This window comes from Aotus nancymaae, unplaced genomic scaffold (assembly GCF_030222135.1).
Source record: "Aotus nancymaae isolate 86718 unplaced genomic scaffold, 86718_ANA_hifiasm-v0.15.2.pri h1tg000016l, whole genome shotgun sequence".
Lineage (NCBI taxonomy): Eukaryota > Metazoa > Chordata > Mammalia > Primates > Aotidae > Aotus > Aotus nancymaae.
Window position 1 is genome coordinate 12,521,043 of NW_026988428.1, and position 16,472 is coordinate 12,537,514.

Sequence of the window (16,472 nt, forward strand, 5' to 3'; positions counted from 1 at the left end):
TTCCTTTTGTGTAACAGATTCTATTTTGTTTATTTCTAGCTAATTTTGTCTTCTAAAGATGATGAAATTATTGAATATCAGCAAATGTTACATAACCTAAGGGAGAAACTTAAGAATGCTCAGCTTGATGCTGATAAAAGTAATGTTATGGCTCTACAGCAGGTAAAATCTTCTCAGAATTTGGTTTTATCAACCAGTTTTATTAAAGTTGGAACTCTGAACAATGTCTTTTATTTATTATATCATCAGTGCCTAGTCTAGCAGCTTGCACTACCAAGTGTATAATAATGTCTTTTGAAATTTCTTACACCATCTAGTCCCTATAAAAAATTAGAATTAAGTTTAGGGTCAGGATTAGAGTTAGGACTAGAGTTACTGTGTTTGTTTTTCTATGTTTATGTGGGTAGTACACACATTGTTTTGGTTAGAAATTATTTAATAAGAAATGATTAAAAACTTTAAGAAAATTTATAATAATTTTTTATACTGTTAAGGTTTAATTTACTATATCTTAGTCCTAACATAACCTACACAATGTGAATTAAGCTAAAAGCATGGTTATAATTTAACTGTGCTATGTAAAGATTTTATTTTTAGTGAAAATATACCCCTATAAAAGCAAGTCACACCTTTATTATTTGTGCTGTAGTTATAGTCTAAAAGTAAGAAAGAGATTTGAAAAGTACATGCAGAATAAGAAATTACAGGGGACAATATTTTTAAATGAAGTACTAAAGGGGAAAAAGCTAAGTTGAATAAAAGCAAAAGCACAGAGCCAAACACAACATGCAAAATGGTGAAAATATGGAATTCAATGGAGGATGAGGAAAGTACCATATAAGGAATTATAGAAGTCACAAACATTAGGGAGTTCTGGAAATTCTGTTTTCCAGAATGTTAGCCGTTGTATCCATCTTTCAGTATTGGAGTAACAGCAGTGTACCTATCATTGTGTATTACAGTTGATGTGTACAAAATTTACCCAGAAGAAAATACGTTCTACAGTCTTGTTGAAAAAAATCATGGCTACCTTTTTCCTTACCATTTTAGGTTAATATTCATGAAAGGATATATATTGTTTTAAAACATTTTATAGGGTATACAGGAACGAGACAGTCAAATTAAGATGCTCACAGAACAAGTAGAACAATATACAAAAGAAATGGAAAAGAATACTTTTATTATTGAAGATTTGAAAACTGAGCTCCAAAGAAACAAAGGTATTTTTATAAATACATAAAGTTATTTTATATATCATTATGTTGTTAAAGTACTTTATTAAAATAAAATGTCAATATTGAGTTTTGTCTATTTGAATTTTATATTTTCAAAAAATTGTACAAGATATTATTTATTATTATATTACTGGTGCTTACATTTGTTAATGATGGATCTATTTTCTGTTATTTTCTCCTCTGGTGAAAATTACATTAACTTTTATTACCAGGTCACTGGTATGAAAGAAATGAAAAATGGTGATATAATTATTTTTATTTAACTTCTTATAATTAACAAAGAATGGAGGATAATAAAATTTTGGCCACTGTAACAGCATTGCACATAGTTTTCAGAAGTAATTTCACATGTCAGCATTTGAATTAATCTTACCCAGATTAATGTTTCATCATATTCTCCTTACGTTGAGCCATACTACCTTGTTTAACACATCAAATTCTATGAATATAAGTTCTTGCAATATCTGTGTTGTTATATTTCCATAGCACTACATACTATATGTCAGGGCACACTAGTGCCAACTCTTCATGGTAATTTCATGGACATGTTTATTATTATAATTGCTCACTGTATTTTTTTTAAAATGACATTAAGGAGAAATAGTGATTCCATGTATGTATGTATGCAATAGTATAGTGATGTTGTGTTTGCAGGTAGGGTTGTAATTTTGAAAATGAAGCAAAAGCCTTGCAGAGGAGATAATTCAACCTATACTTGAAGAAATAAAGGAGTGAAGCATGCAGATGGCTCTAAGCAGTGGGAATAAGTTCAAAGGCACTAAAGCAGGAGTGTACCAAGCATGTTTTAGAACAACAAAGTACTTTTGGTTGGAATAGAGTCAGCAAGTAAGATCAGAGTGGTAAACAGAGGCCATATCATGTGGAGCCTTATAGTTCATTGTGATTACTTTGGCTTTTAAGTGAGAAGGGACATTGGGGAAAGTTTCTGAAGATAGGAGTGCTATAATTTGACTTAGCCTGTGTCTGCAGTAGACTGTAGGAGTAGTAAATAACAAGCAGGGAGACCTGTTAGAAGACTATCATAATAATCTGGAGAAAAGTGATGGTGGTTTGGGCCATAATGGTAGCAGTGAAGTTATTGGATGTAGCAGTTCTGGATGTATTTTGAAGGTGATAAAAATGGAATTTGCTAACAGATCAGATGTAGGATGTGTGACAGAGAGTTAGAATTCTTGGTCTGGCTGGGCGCGGTGGCTCACGCCTGTAATCCCAGCACTTTAGGAGACCGAGGCAGGTGGATCACGAGGTCAGGAGTTCGAGACCAGCCTGACCACCATGGTGAAACCCCGTCTCTACTAAAAATACAAGAATTAGCTGGGCGTGGTGGCGCATGCTTGTAATCCCAGATACTCAAGAGGCTGAGGCAGGAGAATCGCTTGAACCTGGGAGGTGAAGTTGTAGTGGGCCAAGATCTGGCCACTGTACTCCAGCCTGGGCAACAGAGTGAGACTGTCTCCAAAAAAAAAAAAGAATTCTTGGTCTGAACCAAAAGTTTTGGTCATAGTGGGGTTGTGGGAAGAGCAGGTTGAGAGATAATCAGGTACTTAATTTTAGACATGTTAGGTTTGAGATGCTTATTAGACATCCAAGTGAAGGTGTTAAGTAGGCACTTGTATATGAAAGTTTGAACTTTAGGACAACAATCTAGGCTAAAAATGTGTTTGGTAACTATCTCTGTAAAAGTAATTGAAGTAATGAGGCTGGCTAAGATCACCAAGGGAGTAAATGTAGGTTAAGAAGAAAAATCTAAAGAATGAGTCCTGGGATACTTCTACTTTTGCAGCTAGGGAAATAAAAAGGAGCAACCAAAGGAAACTGAAAAGGAATGCTCAGAGAGTTAGGAGGAAAAGTGGAAGTATGGAGAGCCCTGAAAACCACATGAGGAATCTAACAAAGGAAGAAGAAACAACTGCTTTCAGAGCTGTGTTCTTTGCTGCTGATAGATCAAGATGACCACTAAAAGTTGACTGTTTGACCAAAAATGGTCATTTTTGGTTCAAGAGAAAGTGGGTAGAGAGGAAATATAATAAGGCAATATATGAACTCTTTTCCAGGACTGTTTCCATAAAGAGAAGGAAAAAACAAGGTAGTTTGAAGGGAAAGAGGGATTAAGAAAGTATTTTTCTCTTAAAGATGGAAGAGAGAACTCATGATTTTAGGTTAATAGGAAAGTTCCATTAAAGAAGAAATGTTGATGAATCAATGAAGTGGAGAGAGAGAACTTCTGAAACAATAATATTTTTAAGAATGCAATGAGATGGGATCCTACTTTGCCAGTGAAGAGGTTGGCCTTAACTAGGAACAGAGAGCTCATCCATAATCATAGAAAAGAAGGTAGAGTGTATTGATATAGATGTAGATGGCTTGGTAGACATCCTGGTAGTGGGAATTTGTTGAAGTTCTACACTGGTTGCTGCTTTTTTCTCAGTCAACAAGGAAGCAAGGTTCTTAGCTGAAGGTAAGGATAGGGGAAGATATTTCATAAGTTTGAAGAGAGAGGAGAAGAGAAAGTATAAAATGGTCATCTGAAAGATAGAAGACATGGAGAATGTGGTAGGACTGTTGAGTGGCTTCAAGGGCCCACTAAATAGATATTTCTATATATGTGTTTATTATATTTGTATTAGAATACTTTGCCAATAGTTTAAACTGCTTTAAAAGGATGACTAATAGTATGGGTTGTACATATTCCAGTTACAAGGAGAAAAAGTGGTGATTGATCTGTGCTATCAAATAAGGACAAGTACTTATCTAATAACACTTTAGTCAGTCCATAGTCATATAATCCCTAAAGCTCATAGAAGGTGTATGTACTAGACGGTACTCTATATCTTGAACTTAACTTGTAAAACATAAGGGCTAATAGTATTCTTCCTTCATAGGTTTAGTTATTATTCTTCAGCTCTCTGAACACAGATAGTAAAAAAAATCTAATTCTGCTAGTTCACCAAAGCTGATTATTTGGACAAAACATCTTGATCAAAAGGTTTGAAAACCATTCTCCTGACAAAAAGTAAATGCTCAAAAGTTTCAATAGTTTAGTATAAATTAATGAGGATAACCTTCGTCAAAATATACTTATGGAATGTGCTTTTATAAACCAAATCCAGCAATAATAATGCTGTCATATGTGACAGTTAACTTTCCAGTATAATATCCTAAAGGCAAAGTGGCTCTAAATATGTATTACATATCAAACACTTATCAAAATACAGAAATATTAGGTTTAGTTAGCAGGATTAGATTTTTTTATTATCTGTTTTCAGAGAGCTGAAGAATAATGGCAAAATCAAGATAGGCATTTATTTCTCATCTATGTAATGAACTAGAATTAGGCAGTCCAGGGTGTTGCCTTTGTCTGCCCCATCCAAAATGGATGCAGTGCAGCTTTATCTCATGTCTGTATCCTAAACAGCAAGATAGAGGAAGAAAGGACAAGAGTTAAAAGCATGTGCTGAAGGATAGGTAGGTAAATACAGTGTTTGTTATGGAGAGCAACATGGAAGAATTATAGGAGAATAGACATGTGGAAGAAAGAGGGAATAGATACGGGGGGAAAACAGCTTACGAAATGTTCCGCAACTTGGCTGTTAGCTTCAGACAGCAGGGCTCATTTCTTAAAAACTTTTGTGATCTCACATACTAGTCTTATGCCTAAGTCCAATATTAAGTTTATAACCTATATATTAGTGAATGCTTATTATGAATGAGTGTGAGAATGATCTGTGTCAATAAATTTTTGAATGATAGCAATATTATGTTTTGGTCTTTTTACAATTTAGTAAGATAATACAAGTAGGCATTCAAGAATTTTTTAGCATAGTTTGTGTTAAGTTTAGCTGCAAATGACAGAAAAGTCAAGCACGGTATAATAATTTAAACAAGATAGAAATTTACTTCTCTATGATATGGACAAAGTTGAAGCAATTAGGGCAGGATTTGTGTGATAGATGCACAAATATTTCCTATCAGGGACCCTTATCGTGTGCTATGCCTATCTCAACATGTGGTTTCTTCACTCGTGTGAAGTTGCCACCTTCATATCCATGTGGATTTCAGCTAGTAGGAAGGAGGAAAGAGAAGAGAAAGATTACTCCTTTCTTTTAAAAATGTTTCCTGAAATTCACATATGACCTTTGCATTTATATTGCGTTACTGACGTGACCACACATAGCTGCTGGTGTGTAAGTGGAAATTTAGTTCTTTATTTCAAATGGCTACGTGCCCAGCTAAAAATCCATAGTTTTAGTACAGTGGACAAAAGGGAGGTTATATATTAGGAACAGCTGCAGTCTCTGTCACAAGGATCATTCTTTGTAAAGCAGTATTTTGCAACCTCTTAAAATCCATACCCCTTCAGCTAAGAAGATTTTACAGAACTTTACTTTTTTAGTTAATTACATTGGTAAAACCAAAACAAAACTTTGATTTTACAAATATAAAATTACAACTTTAAAGGAGTTTTTAAATGGCATACCACTTTTCTTGCCACCATATTGCAATCACTGATTTGAAGGAATCAAAGTAGTCAGTTCAATTAATTCATGATTTTTGTTTTTACTCTGTAGGTGCTTCAACCCTTTCTCAACAGAGTCATTATATGAAAATTCAGTCAACGTTAGACATTTTAAAAGAGAAAACTAAAGAGGCTGAGAGAACAGCTGAACTGGCTGAGGCTGATGCTAGGGAAAAGGATAAAGAATTAGTTGAGGCTCTGAAGCGGTTAAAAGATTATGAATCGGTATGTATTTTTATCTTGGCATTCAAGAAGTTTAAAATTATTCCTGCCACTCACAGACTATTCTGTGCTATTTACTGCATACCATTTAAAAAACATTCCATAAGTATATTTTAACAAAGGTTATCCTCATTAATTTATACTAAACTATTGAAACTTTTGAGCATTTACTTTTTGTCGGGAGAATTGTTTTCAAACCTTTTGATCAAGATGTTTTGTCCAAATAATCAGTTTTGGTGAACCAGCAGGATTAGATTTGTTTATTATCTGTGTTCATTGTGCCACCATGTAGATGTGATACCACTGGCCAATTTGACAAAATTTATGACAAGGACAATTTTATCGCCTATTGTGTCAATACAACCTGCTCTCCAATATTTTTTCACTTTTACAGCTAAGTCAAGCAACTATAATGACTTACTTATTCTACTGGTATTGCTGATTTGCTTTTACTAATTCTTTTCTGTATTTTGATAAGTGTTTCATATGTAATACATATTTGGAGTCATTTTGACTTTAGTATGTTACACTGGAGAGTTAACTGTTGCATATTACATCATTATTATTGCTGGATTTGGTTTATAAAGGCACAATAAAAAACTAGTAAAATGATATAAATTGTAGGCATGTGTACATTTTCCTTTTAGTAAAAAAATGAATTCATGAATTTGATAAATTTATTCAAGTAAACCATGTAATATTTTAAATTAGATTGGATATATTTCAGGGAGTATATGGTTTAGAAGATGCTGTTGTTGAAATAAAGAATTGTAAAAACCAAATTAAAATAAGAGATCAGGAGATTGAAACATTGACAAAGGAAATCAATAAACTTGAGTTGAAGATCAATGATTTCCTTGATGAAAATGAGGCACTTAGACAGCGTGTGGGTAAGCCGTCTTTTAAGTTACATAGTTTGCTCAGCCCTGATTTACAAGTCTTTTTTTTAATTTTAATTTTGTTTATTGTTATTCATTGAGTAGTTTAATGCTTTTTTTTTTTCAAATAAATACTTTCATAAAACATTTAATACAAATAAAAGTGGAGCTGCTCTGATTAAAGTGGAATCAGAGATTTTATGACGTTGGCGTGGTGGGTTGGCAGGGCTTGAACATTGCTTTATTCAGTCTAGCATCTCCTCAGTAATAGCTACATGTTTAAAAAAATGAAAGTTTATTAATGCCACATATCAGAGGTTAACCTTTTTTTTTCCCCAACAAAAGTAGTGCCTGTATTACCCACATTTGTTTGCAAAATTCTCTTGTTACAGATGAACTCCTGAGGATGTTTACAAACATCGTTTAAACTTTTTTGTTTTGCTTTGTTTTGTTTGGACGGAGTCTTGCTCTGTCACCCAGGCGGGAGTGCAATGGTGCGATCTTGACTCACTGCAACCTCTGCTTCCCAGGTTCAAGTGATTCTCCTGCCTCTGCCTCCCGAGTAGCTGGGATTACAGGCATGCACCACCGTGCCTGGATAACTTTTGTATTTTTAGTAGAGATAAGGTTTCACTGTGTTGACTAGGCTGGTCTCAAGCTCCTTACCTTAAGTGATCCACCTGCCTCGGCCTCCCAAAGTGCTGGGATTACAGGCATGAGCCACCATGCCCAGCCTGTTTAAACTTCTTAAAGATTTTTAAGTGCTTGACTTTTATAATTCAGACTGCTTAAGTTTTACTTTGTTTGAGTATTTTAAGGAGTAATTAGTAAATATAGCTTGAGAGTTTGTATATTTTAATAAATAGCTTATTAGTTAATATTACTAGTCTGAGTGTTCTAATAGTGCAAACTAAGTTGTTGCTTTAAAATAAAAATAAATATCTAAATATAGATTTCATTATCATTGCTAAATTTCATTTAAATTGACTCTCTTAGTTAAAATGATTATTTGTAAAAACTATTATCTAAAGAAAAGACAAATAGACAAAGAAGTATTTTATACAGATATATATGTGTGAATAGTATCTAACTAGGATCTGATCTATAGTTGTGGATCCCCAAGTTAGACTTCTGATCAACTTGAACTATCAGATCATAGCCAAGAATCTGGAAGTTCCTAAAGATGACTTCTGGCCAATCTAGATAGCTATCATAGAATGATATTTTTAGTGTTTAAAAAGCTCCAAATCTTGGTTTATAATTTACGTTGGGTTTTTGTTAGGATTTCCATGAATCATTTTGATAAAATTTTAACTTGGGTTACAGTTTAAATATCTGGAGAATTCTTGTACAAAAAGTTTCTTCAGTGATACTGGCTAAGCAGATTTTAACCAGTTGCTTGATGGTATATGACATTTTTGCAGTTTATTTGAATATTTTTAAGTTTTTAATTATATTGCTTTCTATTGTAGGCCTTGAACCAAAAACAATGATTGATTTAACTGAATTTAGAAATAGCAAATGCTTAAAACAGCAGCAGTACAGAGCTGAAAACCAGATTCTTTTGAAAGAGGCAAGTATGGTAGTCAGTTGATTATTTTCTTGGTTGAACTATAGAGAAATACTAATAATTTATGCTTTGCAGATTGAAAGTCTAGAGGAAGAACGACTTGATCTGAAGAAAAAAATTCGTCAAATGGCTCAAGAAAGAGGAAAAAGAAGTGCAACTTCAGGTATACTCAGTTATTCTAAACCTTTAAAAAGAATTATTGGTAAATGAGTTGTCTGGATATGAAATTATTTGTATTTTTTTTGCTGTTTTATTGAGGGTCTGCTACAAATTTAAAAAATGACAATAGCAACCTGAAGGAGATAAGTGTCAGTGGGTTCAGTCTTGAATATGAAATAGGCAATAAGAAAACAAAACAAAAAAACAAAAAACAAGCAAACAAACAAACCAAACCTTAGAATTGTAGAATTTTGAAAATTGTATAGTATCATGTTTTAATTTCTAGACAGCCCCAATATACTGTGATTAATAAGTATGAAACTTAGTAGTTTTTATGTTAATATATGTTACTCATCATTTTCCGTTTCCTTAAGGACTATGCATTAGAAAGCTTTTTTTTTTTTTAAATTGTTATTATTATTATTTGAAATAGACTTTGTCTTTTTCTGTTGCCCAGGCTGGAGTGCACTGGTGCAGTCTCACTCACTGCAACCTCTGCCTCTTGGGTTCTAGTGATTCTAGTGCTTCAGCTTCCCGAGTAGTTGAGACTGCAGGCATAAGCCACCACGCCTGGCTTATTTTTGTATAGTAGAGATGGGGTTTCAGCATGTTGGCCAGGCTGGTCTCAAACTCCTGATTTCCAATGATACATCCGCTTTGGCTTCCCAAAGTTCTGAAATTATAGGTGTGAGCCACCACATCTGGCCTTAAATTGTTCTTTACTAAGTGAAAGTAATGTTTTATTGAATATAAATTAGCATCTTTTTTTTTTTTATTTATTTTACTTGAGCCAAAGAGAACAGTTGGTTAAGTTTTATAGTAGCCATTGCAGTGCTTTTTTGTAGGAAGACCACACAGAAGGAATTTCTTTTTCACTTGGCCCAAATCCCCAAGCACCTATATGAATAATAGCAGAGTGGTTCTTTTTAGCATTAAGATATCTATAATACATCAAAAACTTTCTCAAGAAATGAAACTTCATAGTTCATTAGTACAATGATCACTTTACTTATTACTCATCTATATTTACTTTATATGTCTTTTAACTGGTGCTTATTAAGTGGCACTTTAATATAGAATGGGCCAAGAATGGTAGAGAAGATGAAATTCAAATTAGGTTCTCACATTAATAATAGTTCATTAAAAGTGAGCTAGATCAGAAGATTGTATTGACTGTATAGAATTTTGGAAGGATTTTGGAAACAATTATTCTACCTTTGGGATAAAACTTGATTGTAGGTTTTAAGAATTAAAGTATTGGACTAGTCGGAGGATTATTTTTATGTTTTTAGTTTGTTAATTCTCTTATATATAGGATCAACCATTGAGGACCTGAACCTAACTGAAAACGTTTTTCAAGGAGATAGAATAAGTGAAAGAAAATTGGATTTAGTGAGCCTCAAAAATATGAGTGAAGCACAATCAAAGGTAATAGTAAAGTATTGCAAAGAGAGTAAAGGAAATCATTTTTATTGTGCTTTCATTTCTTTCCACTTTATCTCATTCTTGAACATCTAATTTTTATTGTTGTTAAATAAGTAGAGAGAAATATTTGCTTATTTAAATAACCTGTTGTTTCAAAGATTGATTAATGAGACATTATTTACTCTGAATACAGATTAGGAGTTCAGATAAAGTAGAGGTGCTGCATAGGAGGTCATCATTCAATACCCCACAGTCAGATCAGAATGAGCCAGAAGAGAATATGACCATAGAATCATTATCAAGAATGTTATCTGAAATTCACCATAGTGTAGAAAGTGGAATGCATCCTTTTGTCTCTTTAACTAGACATTCTTCATCCATGCAAGTAAAAGATAATTCAACTCCAGAAACTATTAGAATACAAGAAATTTTTAAAGCGCCATGTCTACAGTCTTCAAGATATCTAGAATCGTTAGTCAGCACCTTTAGTAGGGAAAGTCATGAAGAAATAAATGACGTATACTGTTTTTCTGATGACTCTGTGAAGAAAATGTCAAGAAGCTATCAAGCAGGAGAGAAGACTAGTTTTGGACGAAAACGCAATTCATCCTTTTACGGTTTATCAACAGCTTCAGACTTAATGCAGAAGTTATCACTTAGGCCAAAATATGTAACATTTTGTCAACAAATTCATGAAAATAGAGCTGACATGGATAAATCACAAGTAGCAGCATTAGAAGAAGAACAGGTTCATACCCAAATAAAGTATGCTAATATCAATTTGAAAGAAGATGTAATAAAAAGTGAAGTACCCTTACAGACAGAGATATTGAAAAATAAGCTTGAGGTTAATCTTCCAGAACCTGTGTCTATTACTGTACAATCAAAATTATCTCAGATAGATCCTCTTGAAAATCTTATAGAACAGCTATGGAGAGAACTAGTATTTCTTAGATCTCAGGTGAGCTTTCCTCCAAATTATATTTCTTGGGTTGCTCCTTTATGACTTCTCTAACAACATTGTGTTAACAATTATAGTAAGAATATTTTTGTTTGCACTTTAACACTAATTATATACATTTGTACTTTTTAAAATCTAAAATGCAGTACATTGATATGAACTCATTGACTTGTCTAATTTATTAAATTTTTCTTTACAATGAAATCATAGCACAGGATTTATTGATCAAAGAAGCACAGAGTAGAAATGCAGGAATAGAGCTTGAACGTCATAGAAACCAGGCAGAACAGGTAGTGTAAAGGCAGAACATTAAAAGAGATGATTGTGGTACTAAAGACAAAAACCATTATTTTTTTTGCCTTTTATGATGGGTGTTGGGAAAGGGAGGAAGTGGGAAGAAAATCACCATCTGTTTAGATTTTAGTATATTTTTATGATTGCTGCTATGTCTCATAGCTTGTTTTTTTTTTTGTTACACCTAATTGATCAGACTTTTCTTAACCTGAAAACTATAGACTATTGTGATATTTTGTTGAAAAAAATCAATTTTATTCTCTGTACTTTTTTCAGAATGAATTTCTTTCAAGCGAACTAATTGAAAAGGAAAGAGATTTAGAAAGAAGTAGAACGGTAATAGCCAAATTTCAGAATAAATGTAAGTTACAATTGTCTTTTACTTTTCTATTATTTTCCTTTACTTAAAATCATGGACCTGAAAGAATGTTAACACATTCTCTGTTTTCTAATCTGTTTTACTCTTGATTACCTCTGTACTATATATACTTCAGTCTGAGTCTGTTACTCATCCAGTTGGTTTGCCTTGCTATTTTCATTGTCAGAGAATGTTAACTAATGAGAATTTTTTGTGAGGATATATAACACATTTATCTTGTGCATTCTTTAATCAAAGTGAGGTTACAACATCAAATTTAAAATACTTTAATATAAAGCATAGTTTATGTTAAGGCAAAAGTATGCCTGTGATTTATTTCTTCCAGTGTTGAGATGTGTGTATATGCACATGATATAAATAGATCTGTCATTTAACTCAACTATTCACATTGGATTTATAGTTGAATTTTTTTGTATGTTTATTTACATTTGCATTTTTCCAATGATTTCTTTGGTATGTGTGATATATTCATTATCTCTATAGAATACTGTAAATTGTAAAAAAGATCTAATCATCCAATGAAAAACCTATATAATTACAGTAAAAGAATTAGTTGAAGAAAATAAGCAACTTGAAGAAGGTATGAAAGAAATATTGCAAGCAATTAAGGAAATGCAGAAAGATCCTAATGTTAAAGGAGGAGAAACATCTCTAATTATCCCTAGCCTTGAAAGACTAGTTAATGTAAGTTATTTTTTTCATGTTAATGTTTTCCCCCCAGCACTTTAAAGAGATTTTCTGCTGTGTACAGATCTCCATAGTTTCTGTTAATCATTTGAATCATTGTTTCCCTGTATATAAAATGCAGTTTTTCTTGAGCTGCTTTCAATACTTGCTCTTTTTTTCCCTAATCTTTTATCTCTTCTTCTACCAATTGGATAATTGTTATTAATCTATATTCAAGTTCATTGACATTTTCCTCTTTATCGCTATTCTTTTGGTTCAAGGGTCAGCTTGGACCTGGAGGAGTTTGGAGCTCATTTTTGCTGGCACTTTTCTTGTTGGGATTTTCCTCTCACTTTTTCCATGGCTTTGGGCTCTATCGTATGGTTTCCTAGATGAGAAAGATGATAGGTCACTGCAATTGTAGCCTGCCCTATGACTAAAGTTTTAAAAACAGCAAACTCAATTGTTGCTGGTCCTGTCTTACACACTTGAGTTTTTTTCAAAAATCTGCTTGCTTTTGTTCATTTTCTAGAATCTTTAGGTAGTATTTTTATTATCAATTTTTTATATATGGGAGTATAGGTCTCTTAGGAACATATGCCACAAGAAGTGTTATGAAATGGCTTTATTTTAAATGTTTAAGGACTTACTCATTGCTACAAGAAAGATTTAGCCATCAATAATATTTTATTTATATTTAGCATATAGGGCCTTGAGAATTTCACAGGATTCAGTATCTGTTATATAAACTTGAATAATACACACATTTTAGATTATTAATATTTAAATGTGTCATTTATGTTATCTGAACATATTTAGCATACATTATTATATTTCCTAAATTTGTGCTTAATTTCAATAGGAAAACAATTATTATTTATTGAATTACTTTTTTAAAAAAAATCATGACTAATCAGAAGTTGAATACTTTTTTTAACAACACTATAATGTTAGCAGAGAATGAGAGTGATACTGGTATGTTAAAAACTTCCTGAGGCAAGAAAATAATTTTATTCTCATTATATCTTTCTCATTGTGACTTTCCTTCTCTGATTGGTGATTTTGTTTTGCCTCTGCCATTTTGAATGTTTAAAATGATTCTTACTGCTTTTTTAATGTGAACATCTTTTGTCTGTGATGATACTCACTCCTGATACTGTGTCCCAGATCAAACTTAATTTTCCAAGGACAGCTCTACTTAGTGATGAGATGAAAACAGAGTGACTAGCCCAGGAAATTCTAACTTCTATTTATATTGACAATCTCTGGGCCTTCCTGGAGCCACTGTTTCCATAGACTTCATTTACTTTTATCCTGGATTGTCATTGTTTTTCAGATTCATACGCCCTGTCTGAAATTCACAAATCACCTAGCAATACTTCTCTAAGAAATATTCAGAATCCATGACAATTTAGACCAGATAATTCTGGATTATCCACTTCAGTTCACTTTTTGTTATTACAGGGTATTTTCATTGCCCCCAGATTCAGTGCTATCTAACTCAATCTCATTTTACCAAAGTCCATGTAGACACCACGGTGCTATTACTCAACAAGACAACTGACTAGACCACTTTGTTGTCAGTCAGAGTACCTCCCTCTACCTACTTTTATCTTCCTGATATCCTCTTTGAATTTGTATAAGTTATTACTCTGCATGACCTGCTCTAATCTCCTTCAGGGGAAGGCTTTTATAAATCTACTACCTAGAGTTAAACCCTGGATCTCTTTACTGAGTAGGAGATTGCATTTGGTTCTATTCATTTTACCTTATTTGGCTTCTACATTCATTTTTTTAAGACTTACTTTGCATTTATCAGTTCTTTTCCATACAGTTCTTCTAAAATCTGGATATATTTATATGTATATATTATGGAGATGTGTACATTGCTTATATATAATTATGTATGCCACTGCTGGAGATTTTGGACCAGTGAAGCCACTCTGATAATATTTTAATATTTGGTATATTATTTTTGCTTAATCATTATTCTTAGATAATACCTTGCCTGTATTTTCATTTATTCTTCAACTGGGTGGAGAGGAAGCACTGAAAAATTCACTCAATTTAACATTGTAGCTATACCATTCATTTGCACATGCTTTGAATGCATATACTATGTAATTTCAGAGAAAGTTACCACATTTTGACTGTACAAAAACCCTGTGTAGTGAGCAGAGCTGACATTATTTCCCTGTTTTTAGAGACAAGAAAGCTAAGGTATAGAGAATTTAAGTCACTTGCCTAGCTGTTAAGCAACTGGTTAAAATTTGAACCCTGGTCATCTTATTCCTGTCTGATTGTTTTTCTAGTCAACCAGCCTATTAGGATTAACTAGATGTTTTTTAATTGTAATGAAGTAATTACTATGCTTGATAATATAAATGAAAGTTTTATAGATTCATAAATAAGAATTTGAATTGGCATACTTTATTATCATGCTTAGCAATGGAAATAGGAAAATGCCTAAATGTCCATTTTATTTAAAGATAGACTTTTTTTACTATGATTTTACTGTTTTTTTCCACATTTCTAATATATCATATAAATCACTAGGCTATAGAATCAAAGAATGCAGAAGGAATCTTTGATGCCAGTCTGCATTTGAAAGCCCAAGTTGATCAGCTTACTGGAAGAAATGAAGAATTGAGACAGGAGCTCAGGGAATCTCGGAGAGAGGCTATAAATTATTCACAGCAGTTGGCAAAAGCTAATTTAAAGGTGAGAATTTTATTAAATAAAAGAAAATGCTAAACATAAGAATGTAGATTTAATAGGAAACTTTTAATTTTTTTAAAAGAATGCTTTATGAGAAAATGCCTCTTGAATTCTTTCAACATTAAGAAACTAGATTTCTCTTATAAAATTAAGTGTAAAATATGTACCTTATATTTTCCCTAATATCAAAAAGAATGCAAAAATTCTTAATCTTTTTTTTTTTTTTTCAAATGGAGTCTTGCTCTGTCGCCCAGACTGGAGTGCAGTGGCGCCATCTTGGCTCACTGCAACCACTGCCTCCCAGGTTCAAGTGCTTCTCCTGCAGCCTCGTGAGTAGCTGGGATTACAGGAGCATCCCAGCACACCCAGCTAATTTTTGTATTTTTTTTTTTTTAGTAGAGCCAGGGTTTCACTGTGTTGGTCAGGCTGGTTTCAAACTCCTTACCTCGTGATCGGCCCATCTTGGCCTCCCAAAGTGCTGGGATTACAGGCATGAGCCACCATGCCCAGCAAAATTCTAAATCTTATACCTAGGCACTTCTAAGCAGAAATTAAAGTATGGTTTAAGTAATTCCTGGCAGGTCATTTACATATCTGTTTAGTAGAAAAAGCACTAAGTATAAGTTACTGCTTTTAAATTTGTCTTTCTTTGGGTATAAGAAATGTGATTCTCATTGCCGGACTGGTTTTTCCAGATAGACCACCTTGAAAAAGAAACTAGTCTTTTACGACAATCAGAAGGATCAAATGTTGTTTTTAAAGGAGTCGACTTACCTGATGGGATAGCACCATCTAGTGCCAGTATCATTAATTCTCAGAATGAATATTTAATACATTTATTACAGGTATTAAAAATTTTGTTACAGGTATTGAAAATTTTACATGTGAATAACAAAAATCATTGGTAGTATGTTTCTTTACGTTTTTATTTTTATTTTACTTTATTTTAATTTTTATATCACCAAAGCATACAGATAGTACTTTTCTTAATATTTAGAAATATATTTAGGAATATGTATTCCTTTGAGTCTCAAAATAGTAACAGTGAAATATATTTCTATGGATTTTGATGTTAGATGGAACATTATAAATAAAAGCAATTTATACCATGCATTCCATTCATCTGCATGAGCAGCATGTTCACATGCCTGTCATTCGTGTGAAATATATGATTCACATGCAGAACAACAAGCAGCCACTGTAAAGCAGTATTGTGTAAATGAGCACTTTTATTTATTGCTGTCTGGAAAACAAAAGAATAAACTCTGGCAAAGCTTTTTAGTGTCATGATAGAATTGTTTCCCTTTTTGCAATCACAAGTAAAAGCTACTTTTTTTTTTTTTTTTTTTGAGACAGAGTCTTACTCTGTCGCCCAGGCTGGAGTGTAGTGGCATAATCTTGGCTCACTGCAGCCTCTGCCTTCTGGGT

At 32.9% G+C, this 16,472-nt stretch overlaps 1 protein-coding gene across 5 annotated transcripts in view; it reads left to right on the forward strand.

Annotated features, from left to right (window-relative positions):
• The window catches only part of CEP290 (centrosomal protein 290), a 90,605-nt gene that overhangs the window by 15,014 nt on the left and 59,119 nt on the right, over positions 1-16,472 (forward strand). For 4 of the 5 annotated variants that reach the window (XM_064376908.1, XM_064376909.1, XM_021675632.2 and 1 more), the window contains 11 exons: positions 40-162; positions 1,097-1,220; positions 5,825-5,997; positions 6,722-6,884; positions 8,345-8,445; positions 8,518-8,605; positions 9,917-10,029; positions 11,558-11,642; positions 12,202-12,344; positions 14,883-15,047; positions 15,740-15,889. In XM_064376908.1, the coding sequence (XP_064232978.1) occupies positions 40-162; positions 1,097-1,220; positions 5,825-5,997; positions 6,722-6,884; positions 8,345-8,445; positions 8,518-8,605; positions 9,917-10,029; positions 11,558-11,642; positions 12,202-12,344; positions 14,883-15,047; positions 15,740-15,889 (1,428 nt within the window). The remainder of the gene's footprint in view (positions 1-39; positions 163-1,096; positions 1,221-5,824; positions 5,998-6,721; positions 6,885-8,344; positions 8,446-8,517; positions 8,606-9,916; positions 10,030-11,557; positions 11,643-12,201; positions 12,345-14,882; positions 15,048-15,739; positions 15,890-16,472) is intronic. The other variant, XM_064376910.1, reaches the window with a different exon arrangement.